The sequence below is a fragment of the Chinchilla lanigera genome, unplaced genomic scaffold (genome assembly GCF_000276665.1).
Source record: "Chinchilla lanigera isolate Chin_1 unplaced genomic scaffold, ChiLan1.0 scaffold00166, whole genome shotgun sequence".
Classification (NCBI taxonomy): Eukaryota; Metazoa; Chordata; class Mammalia; order Rodentia; family Chinchillidae; genus Chinchilla; species Chinchilla lanigera.
In genome coordinates, this window is record NW_004955567.1 from 1,911,118 (window position 1) to 1,928,195 (window position 17,078).

The 17,078-nt window shown below is 45.3% G+C and overlaps 1 protein-coding gene across 1 annotated transcript; it reads left to right on the plus strand.

Moving 5' to 3' along the window:
* Nucleotides 1-13,567: 13,567 nt before the first annotated feature.
* LOC102028348 (leukocyte immunoglobulin-like receptor subfamily A member 6) lies at nt 13,568-17,078 on the plus strand (the record flags this gene model as incomplete). Its single annotated transcript, XM_013509326.1, is given in 7 exon segments — nt 13,568-13,699; nt 14,513-14,797; nt 14,941-15,243; nt 15,488-15,772; nt 15,914-16,216; nt 16,418-16,714; nt 16,959-17,078. Coding segments are annotated over 6 exon segments (1,402 nt in total), but the record flags the coding sequence as incomplete, so codon positions are not given.

Sequence of the window (17,078 nt, forward strand, 5' to 3'; positions counted from 1 at the left end):
CTGGGACCCTGAGTGTCCTCTCACCTGTCACCACTAGCTCCAAGGCATCACTGCATTCTCACCAAACAGATGGGTGTGATAATAACAGTGATATCACCCTGCATGGAGCTCTGTCATAAATGAGATGGGGAACTTGACCTTGTTCCTGGGCTCCAGTGGGATCTTGTCTCACAGGGTGCTGGGCTTCCCTCTTTGCACAGATGGTACAAAGGTCACAGACCAGAGGGTCACAGACTTCCCCCATGGCATCACAGATGCTGGCTCAGCCCAGAGCTCGGGTTTGGTAAGGGTCCCTGCAGGGAAATCCCAGCTGGGTCCCAGTACATTTCTCCTCCCCTCAGATCCCAGCTTTCAGCCCAAGGACCCTCCAGACCTCCCAGCACCTGCCTACACCTGCTGTGCTCCATCCTCACTGCCCAGTGGCAGCCCCTTGTCCCCAGGAACACCCCAGGTGCTCCCCACCGTGGCAGTCATCTCCCTGCCCTGGAGATGCTCCAGGGAAGACGCAGGTTCCTGCTGCAGGTGGATGAGAGCAGCGCCAGCTGAACCCTGTCTGTGCAGCTCCATGGAGCCGTGTGCTGGGATTCGGCATGGAGGAGAGATGCAGGGTAATAGGGCAGCAAAGCTGACTCACTTCCTGCTCCCAGTGTGGGTTTCCTGTGCTAAACCTTCCCCTTTATGGACTTTCCCATTTCGTTAGCAGTGAGTCCACTTGCTTCTCCCTGGGAAAAAATTTCTGAGCCATTCTTGCATCCTCAGGGCCCGTGTCTAGAATGCTCCTGAGGGTGCTGTGGCTGATTTCAGTTTAACGCCCGGTTACCATTCTCTATGATGCCCTGAGCTTAGCATCTCTCTCTGAGCACTGTTAGAGAAATCATGGGGTCCATGGTGCTGGGACACAGGCAGGCTCAGCCATGGTTAATTTTCAGAACATGGAAAACATGAGTTTGGGCCATGTGAGGTCCATGGCATGAGACCATGTTTGTGCCAGAAACAGGTCCCCATCTGCTCTGAGCACTTAGACATGGTCTGTGTAATATGTCTGCAGCTTCCAGATCGTTGTGGCCATGAAAAGTAGGAAAGAAGGTTCGCAAATGAAGAAGGACACAAAGAAGAAAGCTGACAGGCCACTGGAGTCTTGGCTCATCAGTGAGTCATTAAGGAGATGGCTTTCTCCTCTCTCTGGGGGTGGAAGTGCGGCAGGACACTGGGGTTGGCAAACGCACTGTGCACAGGGCATAACCTGTCAATCATAGCCAGGACTCGCACACAGAACTGCTTTGAGCCCTGCACCTGGAACCAATCAGAGTGCTGTCTTCAATCTTCTCCTGAGAACTCAAGGAGATTTCTGATAGGACGGCCTAGACCTGACGTCAGCGTGAGGAGTGGTAGGTAAAAAGATGGCCGCCGCTGTGCCCTTGCCCACGGAGTGCTCTCTCTCACAGTGTTCTGTCCCCACCCTGTAGAGTGTGCTGCTTTTCCAATTCTTAACTGGCCCAGACCCGCTCTACAGAGCATGTTTCTTTTCCTGTCTTTAGAAAGGGTAAAATTTCACTACATTTTCATGCTGGTTTTGCCCAATTCTTTGCTCTGGACAACGAGAACCTAGAAAAAAATCTCTAGAAAAAGTCCCCAGAACCCCAGGGCTGAGTAACAAAAGTTCAGGGCTGTAGGTGAGGGTTGAAAGCTGTGCTCCTCTTCCTCCATTTGTACAGATGGACGCTGAGATCTCAGCTCGCTGCCTAGCGACCATGGTGAGCACTGAGCTGCCTCTCCATGTAGGCACAACACTCCAGTACCCTCACACACAGGCCTGACATGTGAGCACGAGTGTGAGGGTCGCATTGCACCCGTTACTGCAGGCACAGTTCAGGGCAGGGGCTCTGTTGGAAGCATGGACACCACAGGACAGGAGCAGGTGCAGCTTCCCCTGTCAGGCCTGATTCCGGGGTCAGTGCTGGAGAGACCCACGGAGGTCAGGTGCTGGGAGGAGAGACACCCAGCAAGAGCAGACAGTGCACAGTGTATGGGAGAAAAAAAGGCAGTTAGAAACAAGTGAGTTAGGAAGTGTGATGGTGATAGAATGTAGTACATTGAATTAATATAACTAAAAAGTAATTCTGGTAAGTTTTAAGTTTGCTTGCTTTAGCTCCTTGAAGTACACAGGTTGTCTATTTGAGATTTTTCATCTTTTAAAATGTAGACCATTAATACTATAAATTGTTCTCTTACTATATCTTTGGTTTCTCCCATAAGTTTTTATTTTATTGTAATATCACTTCTGTGGACTGACCCCTGGGGATCATACATGCTAGGCAAGTGCTGTACTAATGCTTTTTAAATTTTTGTTTTCAGACATAGTGTCCCTAAGGGAAACTTACAGAAACTGGCCACACTGGCCTTCAACTGGTCGACGTCTTGCCTCAGCCTCCCAGGTAGCTGGGGTTACAAGCATGCACTGCAAGGTCCTGCTCTTTTCTTTCCTCCTCCTTCCCCACCTCCACCCCTCCCCTTTCTCCTCCTCCTTCTCTTCCTCCTCCTCCTCTTCCTTCTCCTCCTCCTGTTCTTCTTTTTCTTCTTTCTCTCCTGTGTGTCTGGTGGATTTTTCTTTCAGGTTACTATGAGGTTTACATGAGACATGTTATATTTAACATAGTCTATTCTATGCTCTTAGCTCCAAGTATATACAAATACTCTATTCTTTCCCATACATTATGTTACTGGTGTCACAATTTACATGCTTTTATGGTGTGTATCTATGAACGGATTTTGTAGTTGTAGTTATTAATCTAGTGTGCGATTTATTTTAAAGAAAGTACCACATGCTACACACAAAAAATGTATACTCTGTTGTAATAGTGTGGAATACTCTGTAGACATCTATTAAATCCCTGTCTTCAAGGGTGTAGCTCAGTTCTGACATTTCTTTATTGACTTTTTGTTTAGTTGATCTATGTCTTTGCAAAAGTGTAGTATTAAGATCCATCACTATGACTGTGTTAGTATCTTTTCCCTTCTTATTATTCTTCCTTTTTTTTGAGTGGGGGGACACAGGATCTTGCTACGTAATTCAGACTGGCCTTGAACTCATAATGTAGCCCAGGCTAGCCTTGAACTTGAATCTGTCCTCCTGTCCCAGCCTCCTGAGTGCTGGGACTACAGGTGTGTGCCACCACACCTGGCCTTTACTTGACCTTTTATGTTCAGTAATATCTGTTTTATGAAGGTGGGTGTCCCAGTATATGGTGCATAAGTATTTATAAGTGTTATATCTTCTTATTGGATTGTTCCCTTAGCTAGTATATAGTGACCTTCATTTTCTCTGCAGATTAGCTTTAGCTTGAAATTTACAGTGCCAATAGTTAAAATGGCCATCCCTGCTTGCTTTTGGGGTCCTCCTATATGAAATATTGTTTTCTACCTTTGATTTTTAGCCAGGGCTATCTTCTTTTATTAGATGAGTTTCTTGAATGCAACAAAGTATGGATTCTGTTTTTTGATCTGGTCTGTTAATCTGTGTCTTTTAATTGGGCATTTGAAGCCATTGACACTGAGAGATATTACTGAGGGATACTGATTAAGTCCTATCATTGCTGTCTTTGTTGGTGCTCCTTTGTTTTTCTTTTCCTATTTTTTTTGTTGTTGTTGTTGATGTTGATGTTGTTGTTCTCTATTGATCCTGCTTGGGGTTTTCACTCCATCTGGGATTTAGTTTTGTTGGTTTTGTCATTTCTTTCTAAAATACTGTTGAATATTTTCCGGATTAGTATTCATCTATCTCTTTGGGTTGGTTTTTTTTTGTTTTGTTTTTTGTTTTTGTTTTTGTTTTTTTGGTACCAGGAATCACAAGACCTTGTGCTTGCCAGGCAGGTGCTTGTACCACTGAGCTATATCCCCAGGCCCAATATTCATATATCTCTTGAGCTGTTCTATTTCACAAAATGTCCTTATTTCCTCATCTATTTTGAAGGAAAGTTTTGCTGAATATGCTAATGTGTTGGAAGTTGTTTGCTCTTGGAGCATGAACTCCTTAAATCTCTTCCAGCCTTTAAAATTTATGTTGAGGGGGGCACTGGTCTTCTGGCTGGCTCGCTTCCTGCCTCGTAGGTGCCTGGAGCGAGGGCCCACGGAGCAGGGGGAGCCACACAGTGGTGAGCACTGTTGCACACTGGCCCTCAGGCCAGCCGCCACTGCTCAATTGAGAACTACCACGACACAGAGAAACAATGACACAATTGGCTTACCATGCACTGGCTGCAGATGTCCACCCATGGACATGTGTGAATCATTCAGACATGGAGAAACCCTTGGGAATATGTGCCGTACAACAGGCCACTCTTGCTCTTGCCATTGAGACCCAGAAAGGTCCAGAGTCAGCGGAGGAGCAGCTGCTGAACAAGGACTCAGAGAACATGAGAATGCAGACTAAGCCCAAGGAGTCAGAGGTCCTGCAGACTGGGGTCATGAGAGCAGCTTGGAAGCTGTAAACCAGGAGGACCTTGCACAATACCTGCAGAGACTCCCTGGAAGCCATGCTTCTCTGACAGTACAGGCTGTGGTGGAGCTCCGGAGAAGTCTGCAGCAGGATTCCTGCTGCCTGTGCTGACAGTTGGGGAGAGGACACTAACTGGTTGTGGGGTCCCAATGCGATGGGAGGCTAGAGAGAAAACACTCCAAAAAATGGCTTTCGCCCCAGATGACTCACTTGATTTTTGACAACCCTTAGGCTGTAACTACTTGTTAGATCCTTCTTGTGTATCTCTGTCTTCCTGAGAAACCACTTCAAAGATACCACCATGTATTACAGCACCCATTGATATTTTCCTACTAATCTATCCATAACTTTGCAGTGTTTGTATTGTTCCTATCCTATTTCATAAATGGATGCATATCTATCATTATGTGTTTCCTACAACAACCATTGAGAAAAGTTAATGATTATTCAATAGGTCACTCATGTATAGCTCTATTTATTTTCTTTTGAAGATGCCTAAGTAGAGTACAACAACTATTGATAATCTCCTTCCTCTTTTGTCTGTAACTCACTATTATTTGTCTATTTGTTTTCCTGACAAACTATCTTGTAGATAACAATATGTGAAACAATAACCATTGATAATTTCCTACCACTTTGTCTGTAATTTGGTAAGCCCCCCTATTATTATGTTATCCTTCCTTTACTCTTTAGAATAAAAAATAAATAAATTAATTAAATTTATGTTGAGATGTCTGCTGTAATTCTAATGGGTTTACTTTTATATGTGACTTTTTTGGGGGGGTTTTGACTGTTTTCACAATTCTGGGGTTTTTTTTACATCTGGCAATTTAATAATAGTATGTCTTGGTGAGGTTCTTTTTGCATCATGACCATTTGGTGTTCTAGAAGTCTTGCTTACTTCTATGTTGAACTCTTATATTTGGGAAATTTTATATTATTAGTTCTGCAAATATATTAATACTTCGTTATTAATACTTCGTTACAAGTTAATAATACTTATCGAAGTATTATCTTCAATAATACTTGCTTTATCTTCCAGCTGTTCTCTAGCTCCAATTAGTCTTAGGTTGGTCTTCTTAGTGTCATCTAGTAGCTCTTGGATGATTTTTCTTGTTCCCGTGTGTGTGTGATTCCTGTGAGTACTTCATCATAATTTACCATTTTGTCCTCAGGTTTAGATGAGATCAGGGTGATATGGCAGTAGACTGCCCTCAGATTTAAACACTCTGTCTTCACTTTTGTCATTTCTGCCATTTATGAATTCTATACAGATTTTTATTTCAGGTACTTTTGTGATACCTTTTCATGATTCTATATCCTTGGCATATTAGTAAGTCATGTTTCAAATCATTTTGGTCATCCCTTCCCATTTTTTATTTGTTTACCCCAAATCCACACTCGGAATTTTGAGTGGCAGTTCCACAAACCTTTGGGTGGTTTATTTTGAAATTGCTAAATTTTTTTATCTTTCCTTAATCTTTTCATAGAGATTTGCTACCTGGTATTTGCTTTCCCCTTCATTTATGATCCCTTGATCTGCCTTGAGAGAGCTGGGAGACCTTGGTGGAGGTCTGCTGCCTTGATTTCCCACAATCTGGTGTATATACTTATTTTGTTTTAATTTTTTTATTTTTCCCACCTTTTTTTTTTTTTTTCCTTTTTTGGTACTACAGGTTGAGGTCTACTAGGATAGGCAGAGCTTGTAATTTAGATGAACATATTTAGTAAGATACTTCCTCCGATGTATTTTCAGGTTTATATGTCTAGAGATAATATATATCCTTTCAGTTATTTAATTTAAGTGATTTGGACACCATCAATACATTTTGCAGAAAAAAAAACATTTCTGGTTATAACATCGTCAACAGCTCTGCACAGATGTCACTTATGTAGGATAGACCTTGCATTTGCACTTTCACCCTTCATCAATACTCTATGCAGACTATGTTCATTTATAGTTAACAGTTGTTCTGCAGTGTGGCAGCAGAAGTGGGAGGAAGAAGTTGAAGGCCAGGTGAAAGTGGAGTGTGAGTCAGCAAAGGGAGTGGTTGGTAGGGGTGAATAGTAATAGGTAGAACAAAAGAAAACTTGACATGGCATCAGACTCTGTTGGGAGACTTATACTTAAGCTTAAGGGTTAACTTTTTAAGTTTTATTTCAAAGATAATTTAAAAACAATAAAAATGATACAGAATTTCAAAACTAGATGACAGGAAATTGACAATCATTACTATATTGCATATTGTTATCTTTAAAATAGTTGCTCAGATTACCTATAGGCATGCAAATTTGCTAACACGGTATAGGCACTAACTGATCCTTTCAATGAACTAGTAGAAATTAGTAGTACAATTATCTTAGCTATCATATATCATGTATATCTTGTATGTATCATATATGTCATATATGTCATATATGATATATCATGTATATGATATATATATTTATTCCTTCCTTCTTTTCTCCTTTGCCTATCCCAGTTGTTCTTTCCCTTTTTTTGACACAAGGTCTCACTATGCAGTTCAGGCTGGCCTTGAGCTCACTTTGTAGCCCAGGCTGATCTCAAACTCAACAATCCTCCTGCCTCAGCTTCCTGAGTGCTGGGATTACAAGCATGTACCACCACACCCGGCCTGTTCTTTCCTTTTGTGCAGTTTCTTTCCCTTTCACAATATCTATTGTACTTTTGGTATCTTATTTACTCTTTCAGGTTCTTACACTAAGGAGACAAAATGGTGTTTACACCTGTGCATCTGATTTATTTCACTTATGAGTATGATTGCATCCATTTACCTACATAAGCCTCAAGTTAATCTTTCTTTATAGCTGAGTAACACTTAAGGGTTAATTTTGAAGTTTTAAGCAGATATCTGTTGTGGCAAGGATGAGACATAGGAGGAGGGAGATGTACTTTGTAATTGAGAAACCTATGTGGCTGTCAGACCCTATTGATTGGCTTGCGTACTTGTAGTGTGGAAGAGGTATGGGAGGGCAGGGGGTGAGGTAAGATATGGAAAGGAAAAATGAGCAGGATGGGGAGGATAGAAGTAAAGATATGAGTGACTGAGAAAAAGAGTGAAAGATAGAAAATTAAACTTTTCACAAGAAGCATCTGTATAGCAGGAAAAAGGATTAAGAAGGACAATAATAGGGTGACTGTGGGGGTGGGAGGTGAAGAAACCAGACAGGAAGATGAGAAGAGGGAGAGAACCTAGAAAACCAGCTAAATCATAACAGAATTAGAAATAAACATAACACATAGCCAAACAATACAAAACCAACCCAAAGAAACAAACAAGTGTCCCCGCCCCATCCAGAAGGTATCTGGCAGGACTTCGTTCCCCAGCTCGCAGGCACGCAGGCAGAGGCTGACGATGACTCAGGTCTAGCATTGGGAATTCTTCCCATCCCCGCACATGATGGTGGAATCAGCAGGCCGATTCACTGACAAGGACAGAACAACCAAGTCTCCAGCAGGTGTTCTCACTGTAGCTTTGTGATATAACTTCAAATCTGGGACTGTGATGCCTCCTGCTTTGCTACTGTTACCCAGAATCTCTTTTGCTATGCTAGGTGTCTTCTGGTTCCATATGAAGTTTTGGATTAGTTTCTCTAGATCTGTGAAGAACGGTGCTGATATTTTGATTGGGATCATGTTAAATCTATATATCAGTTTTAGAAGTATCACCATTTGGACTACATTGGTTATGCCTAGCCAGTAATGTGTGATATGTTTCCAGCTTCTGATGTCCTCTTCAACCCCTCTTCAGAGTGGTGTAGTTTTCACTTGGACTGTCTTTCACTTCCTTGGTAGGTTAATTCCCAAGTATTTAGTTTTTCTTGATGCTACTGTGAATGGTATGGTTTTTCTAATTTCTTTCTCAGTAAGGTCATTATTAGTGTATAGGAATGCTATTGAATTTTTTGTGTGTAGATTTATATCTTGCTATAGTGCTGAATTTGGCTACTAATTCTAAGGGTCTTTCAGTGGAATTTTTGGGGTCTTGTAAATAAAGGATCATGTCATTTGTAAATAATGATACTTTGATTTCTTCCTTTTACATATGTATCCCTTTTAAATCTTTCTTTTAACTCATTGCTCTGCTTTATATTTTGAGGACCATATTGAAGAGAAATTGTAATAGTGGTCATTCTTGTCTTGTTCTTAATTTTAGAAGGAAAGCTTTTAACTTTTTCCATTTCTTATAATGTTGGCAGTAGCTTTTGTAAATAGTTAATGGCTTTTATCAGATTGAGATAAGGTCCTTTTAAACCTATTTTCTTCCGGATTTTTAAAATCATTTATATCCATGTTGGATGTTGTCAAAGGCTTTTTCTAAGAGCCCAGAATGTGTGGTCTCTTTTTTAAAAGATCACATGATTTTAGTCCTTGTGGCTGTTTATATGATGTATTACATTTGTTGATTTGCATATGGTGAACCATCTTTGCATCCCTGGGATCACTAGCTCATGTTGGTATAGGATCTTTTTTATGGTTTGTTGCATTCCATTTGCCAGTACCTTGGTGTGGATTTTTCCATCTATGCTCATTAGTAAGATTGGCCTGTACTTGTTTTTGGTGTGTTCATTCTCTAGTTTGGGGCTCAGAGTAGTGCTAACTTTCAGGAATGACTTTTGGAGTATTCCTTCCCTTCAATTTCATGAAAGAATTTGAGGAGTATTGTCATTCAGCCTACACTGAAGTTTTTGTGGACTTTGGCATTGATTCCATCAGGTCTAGGACTTTCCTTAGTTTGTAGTTTTTTTCTATTAATGCTTCAATTTCATTGCCTGTTACTGGATTATTGAGAATTAGTAAGTCTTTTTTGGTTCACTCTTAGTTATCCATATGCATTTAGAAATGTATCCATTTCTCTTGGGTTCTCCACTTTATTGGCATACAGGTTTTTGAAGTAGTTGCTAATGATCTTCTGGATTTTGGCATTGTTCATGGTGGCTTCACCATTTTCATTTCTAATTGCATTGACTCACGTGTCTTCTTTCCCTTTTTTTGTAAGATTGGCCAAGGATTTATCTATTGTTTACTTTTTCAAGGAGTAAGCTCTTTGATTCATTGATTCTTCTTATTGCTTTTTAGTTTCCCTTTCTTTGATTCCTGCCCTGATCTTTATAATGTCCGTCTTTGTACAGGTTCCAGATTAAGGTTTTCTTGTTCTTCTAGGGCCTTGAGATGCATCATTAGTTTATTTATTTGGGCTGCTTCTGTTTTTCTGATATGGGAATTTACAGCTATAAAATTCCACTGTAAAACTGATTTCATTCTGCCCCATAAATTCTGGTATATTGTACTGGCTTTATCATTTAGTTGTAGGAACTGTCTTACTTCTTCTTTAATTTCTTCTGTGACACATTGATTATTTGAGTGTATTGTTTAATTTCCAAATACTTGCATAATTTCTATGGGTTTTTTTTACCATCTCTTTCTAGTTTCATTATAATATGATCTATTAATATGCATGTTAAAATTTTTATTATTTTCCACTTACTTAAGCACACTCTATTGGCCAGTATGTGGCCTATTTTTGAGAAAGTTCCATGTGCTGCTGAACAGAATATGTATTCTGTTGTTGTTGGGTGAAATGCTGCATATGTATCTATTACAGTCATTTGTTCAAAGGATTAGTTCAACATTGATATTTATTTATTGACTATTTTGTTTAGTTGATCTGTTTGTGTTGATGTTTATCTGACATTTTATGTCCAGTATTGTTTTTTAATTGGATGTATTATTATGTGGTGCATATACGCTTATCATTGTTATCTCTTCCAGTGAGTGGTTCCCTTAACCAATAAGTAGTGACATTCTTACTCCTTTTGATGAATTTTGGCTTATTGTCCAGTTTGTCTGAAAATAGGATAGCTACTCCTACTTGTCTTCAGGTTTCCATTGCATGGAATATTGTTTTCTATCTTTTGACTTTTAGTCTATGAATTTTTTCTTGGGTTAAATGTGTTTCCTGTGTACAGTATACTGTTGGGTCATCTTGCTTCATTCTGCTAATCTCTTTCTTTTGATTGGTAAATTGATACTGTTCACTCAATTTCAGTTCCTCTTAGTCTTCTTTGAGTCATCTAGCAACTGTTGGATCCATTTTTTATGTTCTCTTGTTGTTTCTAAGGTATCTCTTATTAATTGACCATTGACACAGCCCTGGCCTATAGATCTGACACTATGCATTCACACTGATCATTTTATGCTGTGTGTAATTTTAATAGAGTTTTTAATCTCCTGGATTTCTCTTTGGAATTTTTAATGGAGTCCCATTTTTTTCTATGCAGGGCATTCAAATTTTGCATCTGTTTTTTAGCTCTACCAGATTTTTATTTATTTTTATTAATGTCTTCTCCACACTTACTGATTATTTGTTCCATTATGGTCACTATTTGATTTAAATTATCCAAGCATCTTATTGAACTGTTTTATCTCTATTGATACATTTCAGAATTTTTGGCTTTGTAGTTTATGATTTCTTCTGCCTAGATAACCCTTGATCTGGTTTGAGGGAATTGTGAGTTTTTGGAGGCATTTCATTGCCTTCTCTTTTCATCTTTCTTTCTCTCTTTCTTTCTTCTTTCCTATTTATTTATTTATTTATTTGGTGTGTGTGTTAGGATTTGTTAGGATTCATTGGCCCAGTCCATGGTTCTTCGGGAGATTGCTGCAGTATTGCTTATGGCCCCCAGGCAATCCAGGTATTGTCATACAAGGAAAACCAACTCACAGCAGTAACTATGTCACCTTGGATATAGTAGTAAATTCAGTGATAACAATAGCGTGAAGTATGAATTGGATACTGGCAAGCTCTGAGAACCACTCATGAACTGCCCTTAAAACCTGAACACAGAGGTCTATGATTTTAGTGAAGACACTTAGTTCACCCAAATATAGACCTATATAATTCAGACCATTAATTTCTGCTAGATGTAGGCAGCAGGGAAAAAGCTCAAATATACCAATGAACTAAATGCCTTCTCCTTGAGGTCCATCCCCCCAAGATTATACCCACCAAACCTGACCTCCCACCACAGTGTACAGGATCTGTGCCTTGCTATGTGTTAGAAGCCCAGTTTATGGGATTGTGTATCCCACACACGCAGGACAGTCTCCCCTCAGTTTGTTGCCACAGATGCCAATGATCTGTGGAAACCCCCTCACAGACACACACCCAGAAATGCATTCTTCTTGTTTTCCTAGACATTTCTCAATGCAGTGAAGTTGAAAATGAAAACTGAGCATCACAGCAGTTCTAGTGCTGAGGAACTTCCTCAGAATTGTTTCAAGAAAGTTTTTATCGCTTCCGTTTTTGAAGCACATTGCCTTATGATCCATCTCAACTTTGGGTGCATATCAAAAGCATCAAAGTCAGAGTTTGGAGAGATACCTTACTCACATGTTAACGGCAGCATTACTCACAGCACCAAGATATGAAACAACCTAAGTGTCCAGTGATAGATGAGTGGATTTGGAAAATGGAACATTACTAACCCTCAAAAATGGAACAAGTTCGGCCCTGTGTGACAGTGGGTGTGGTTCAGGGCCCTGAACATTCAAAGAAGGACAGATATTGAACAGTGTCTGTGAATGAGGAATCTATACTCATGAGACACAAAACCAGACAGCAGAGTCAAGAAACTGAAAAAAGAAAGGAGAGCCCTCCACCCTGTCCACCCCACAGATACCACGGCCTCATGAGCCCTGAGAGGGAGGTGGGAGATCCCTCCCCACACCTGCCACAGATGCCAGTCTCACAGACCCTACAAGTGAGGAGAGAGACCCCGCCTTGTCCCTGCCACAGATGCCAGAGTTTTGTGAGTCTTGTGTGGGAGGAGAGAGGAGATACCCACAGCACAGGGTAACAGAGGTGACAGCCAAAAGACGGACCCGACTGAGGCTGAGACCAACACCCAAGAAGAGAGTTTTGCTTCAGGACTAAAGTGTTATCCTGTGACTGGGTGGGAGACAGCCTTTGGCAAACAGGCTTAGGAAGAGAAAGAGCTAAATAGGGAGCTCCTGGGACCCACTGGGAGGCTCAGCCTCAGGCAGGGAGATTACAGGTCCTATGTGCTCTGGTGGAAGGCCAGGCTTTGCAGATAATCTTCAGAGGGGATGGATCTGAAGAGGATGACATTGAGCTCAGTGGTAAGTTTGAGCTCTAGGGCTGACCTAGGAATCGTCCCCAACAAAGAGGTTGTTGCTGTTGCTCCTGACCAGTGGCATCCTTGCTTCCAAACTTAGCAGCTACTGACAGGTGGACCTGGCTGGGATGGGCCCAAAGTCAACCTCTGCTTCACACTCACATTTATCTGTGAGTGTGGCAGTACTGGAGCGAATCTCTTTTATGCACACAAGGAGGTGGTTCTGTGCTGACCGTGGACCCTGGGCAGTCAGCTGAGAGCCTAGTGCCCATCTGTAAAATGGGAGAGAAGGAGCACAGCCTCCAGTCCTCACCTGGAGCCCTGACCCCACTCTCCCGCCACAGAAAGTGTGAAATACTCTCCTTAGTGACTCTTCTCCATTTCAGAACCTTCATTTCTGTGTTTATTGTCATGACCATGATATACAGAAGCTTCACACATATTACTTATGCTATTTCTAAAAGCTCAAAGCAGACGGGGAGCTGTTACTGGGCACGTACATGGTCCAACACCACAGGCTTCTCATATCCCAAACCCATGTTTGAAAATTAACCATAGCTGAGCCTCTGCTTATCTTCAGCACCACTAACTCCTTGAACACTCTCGGAGTGAGGTGAGGACAGCAAGGCGGAGATGAAGAAGGTGAGGTTCAGAGAGAGATGCTAAGCTCAAGGCAGCCTAGACAGAAAATGATGACCAGGCACTAAGTCAGAATTAACTCCCACAAAACTCAGAAACGAGGGCACCCAAGAGGCAACAATGGCGCAAAACTTTCTTCACAGAGAACTGGGGTGAATTCAGTCGTGAGAACGAAAAAAGGGAAGTACAAGAAGGGAATCGTTCAGTAAAGGAAAGCTGCATGAGAGTCAGGAAATGAGCCTCGTTTCCCATCTGTTTCCCCGCTTTCCCTCTGTGCTCAGCCCCATAACCGAGCTCTAGGTGAGCTGCACAGTCAGGGCTCGGAGCGTCTCTGCTCTCGTCCACCTGCTGCAGGAGCCTGTGTCTTCCCCGGAGCATCTCCAGGGCTGGGAGATGACGGTCATGGTGAGGACGATGGTGCTGTGCAGATGGACGGGCTGAGGGAGGGAGGGGACCTGTGGGGGGTTCTGAGAGGAAGGACTCGCCCTGGGCACCGTCCCCTGGCGGGGCCAGCTCGGGCAGCCTCCAGCTCTGTTGGCTGCTGTGTCCTCGCCCTCAGTGAGATGAACGCAAAGTAGCAAGATTCAAAAGGGAGGGAAAGTCCCACATCAGACCCCTGCCTGCCCCAGACCCAGAGCTGGCAACAACACAGACTGCCGATGGGGAGGGCAGTGCCTGTTCATGCGGGGCGGTGCTGTGACAGACTCATCATGGGCCCCCCGTCCCGAAGTTCCCACACCGCATTCGTCCGTGGGGCCCGCAGAGCAGTGTAGTCACATCTCTCTACAGATCCCGTGATCAGCGATTGGAGAAGCCATGAGGCCCTCCTTCATGGCCCTGCTCTGCGTGGGTGAGATGGGAAAAGGGGAGAAGACACCCTGGTCTGGGAGAGACCCCACCTTACAACCAGGCCCTGGCCTGTCAGTAGACTTAGGCGCAGGAGGCTCAGGGAGCAGAGGAGCTACTTGCGCTCCAGGGTGAATCTCTCACAGGGAACTCTCTTCCAGGGCTGAGTCTGGGCCCCAGGACACGAGTGCAGGCAGGTGAGTGTCTCCACAGCTGTCCCAGGTCCCTGCTCCTCCTGCGGACAGGGGTCGCCCCTGGGCAGTGGGGATGGAGCACAGCAGGTGTGGGCTGATACTGCAGGGTCCTGGAGCTGAGAGCTGGGATCTAAGGGGAGGAGGAAGGTCCTGGGACCCAGCTGTGATTTCCCTGCAGGGACCCTGCCCAAACCTGAGCTCCAGGCTCAGCCAAGATCTGTGATACCACAAGGGGAACCCGTGACACTCTGGTGTTTGTGGACTCTGAGGGCTGAAGAGTGCTATCTGGTGAAAGAGGGAAGCTGAGAGTACTGGAGGACCCAGAGCTCACAAAATCTGGTGAATAGTGCCAAGTTCTCCATCCCATCCATGAGAGAAGATGATGCAGGAAGATACTACTGTTACTATCAAAGCTCTGGTGTCTGGTCACAGCCCAGTGATCCCCTGGTGCTGGTGGTGACAGGTGAGAGGACACTCAGGGTCCCAGCCCCAGGCTCTGCCCTCAGCAAGGGGTCTGCTCTCAGGGGCATCCCCTCTCACAGCCCAGCCCTGGGGACAGCGTGGGAGGTGTGAGTCCATTTCACACGCTGCCTCCTTCTCTCCTAGGAGTCTACAGCAAACCCAGCCTCGCAGCCCTGCCCAGCCCTGTTGTGACCTCAGGAGGGAACGTCACCCTCCAGTGTCGCTCACAGAAGGGATTTGACAGGTTCGTTCTGACTAAGGAAGGAGGAGACAAGCTCTCCTGGATGCTGGACTCACGGCAAGACTCCAGTGGGCAGGTCCAGGCCCTGTTCCTTGTGGGCCCCGTGACCCCCAGGCAGAGGTGGATGTTCAGATGCTACGGCTGTTACAGTAACACACCCCTGGTGTGGTCGGAGCCCAGCGACACCCTGGAGCTCCTGGTCTCAGGTGAGGGGGGCACAACCTTTCCTTTCAATGACTGTGAACCTGATTCAGCTCCAAGACAAGGCCAAGGAGATGAGAGGAGCCGGGATCCTGAGCTCAGTGACGGGGGTGGGGGGAGGGCAGAACCTGTAAGTGGCTCCTCACGTTTCCTCTGCTCTTTCTGGCTCAGAATAAATGGCATCTGCTCAGCCCCTCCCTGGGCACTGTGCAGCACAGACCGGACACCCTCTCCCCTGATTCCCCGCAGGGATGCTCCCCAAGCCCACCTTCTGGGCTGAGCCATGCTGTGTGATCCCCTGGAGGAAGCCTGCGGTCCTCTGGTGTGAGGGAACCCTGCAGGCCGAGGAGTACCATCTGGATAAAGAGGGAAGGCCGTCGCTCTGGGACAGACAGACCTCGCCAAAGCCCCGGAACAAGGCCAGGTTCTCCATCCCATCCATGACAGAAGACGATGCAGGAAGATATCGCTGTTACTATCGCAGCTCTGCTGGCTGGTCAGAGCCCAGTGAGCCCCTGGAGCTGGTGGTGACAGGTGAGAGGACACTAAGGGCCCAGCGCCAGGCTCTGCCCTCAGGAAGGGGTCTGCTCTCAGGGGTGCCCCCTCTCAAAGCCCAGCCCAGGGACAGTGTGGGAGGTGTGAGTCCATTTCACATGCTGCCTCCTTCTCTCCTAGGAGTCTACAGCAAACCCAGCCTCTCAGCCCTGCCCGGCCCAGTGGTGACCTCAGGAGGGAACGTCACCCTGCAGTGTGGCTCACAGAGGGGATTTGACAGGTTCGTTCTGACTGAGGAAGGAGGAGACAAGCTCTCCTGGATGCTGGACTCACAACAACACCACAGTGGGAATTTCCAGGCCCTGTTTCCTGTGGGCCCTGTAATTCCCGACCACAGCTGGACATTCAGATGCTACGGCTATGACAGGAACAAACCCCAGGTGTGGTCCAACTCCAGTGACTCCCTGGAGCTCCTAATCTCAGGTGAGAAAATCTAGTCTAATACAAAAGATTTTGAGTTATCAAACCCATGGACAGAGTCCGAACTCAATGAACTCCGAGCTGGTTCAGAGCATCTCCTAATCCAGAGACCCTCAGTGAGGGACAGTGAGACCCACCGGGCAGGACAGGAGGGCCAGGGCACGGCAGGAACCAGCCCCTCAGCCCGGATCCTCCTCCCTCCAGGGCGGTCCAGGAAGCCCTCCCTCCTGACCCAGCACGGCCCTGTCCTGGACCCTGGACACAACCTGACCCTCCAGTGTCGCTCTGACCAAGGCTATCACAGATTCGCTCTGTCCAAGGAGGGGACAGGTGAACTCCCTAAGCACCCTGGCCGGCAGCCCCAGGCAGGCCTCTCTCAGGCCGACTTCCCCCTGGGCCCTGGGAGCCCCTCCCACGGGGGCCGCTACAGATGCTACGGTGCACACAGCCTCTCCTCCGAGTGGTCGGCCCCCAGTGACCCCCTGGACATCCTGATCACAGGTGAGGAGCCCAGGGCTCAGTCAGGGACCCAGACCCTGCCCAGGCCCTGCTGGGGGAGCCCAGGAGGTGATGGCCAGGGTGGGGGTGGGTGTCAGGGAGAGAGGCAGAGAGATGGGGGAGGGCAGGAGGGGCAGAGTCAGAGGAAAGAGAGACAGGCAGAGACCGAGGGTCCTCAGAGACAGCCCTGCTGAGGCCTCAGCTCAGAGCAAGCTGGGGCCGCCCTCACCACCCTCCTTCTCTGCAGGACAGCTCCCGGGCACACCCTCCCTCTCGGTGCAGCCGGGACCCGCGGTGTCCTCAGGAGAGAAGGTGACCCTGCTGTGTCAGTCCCGGACCCCGATGGACACTTTCCTTCTGTCCAAGG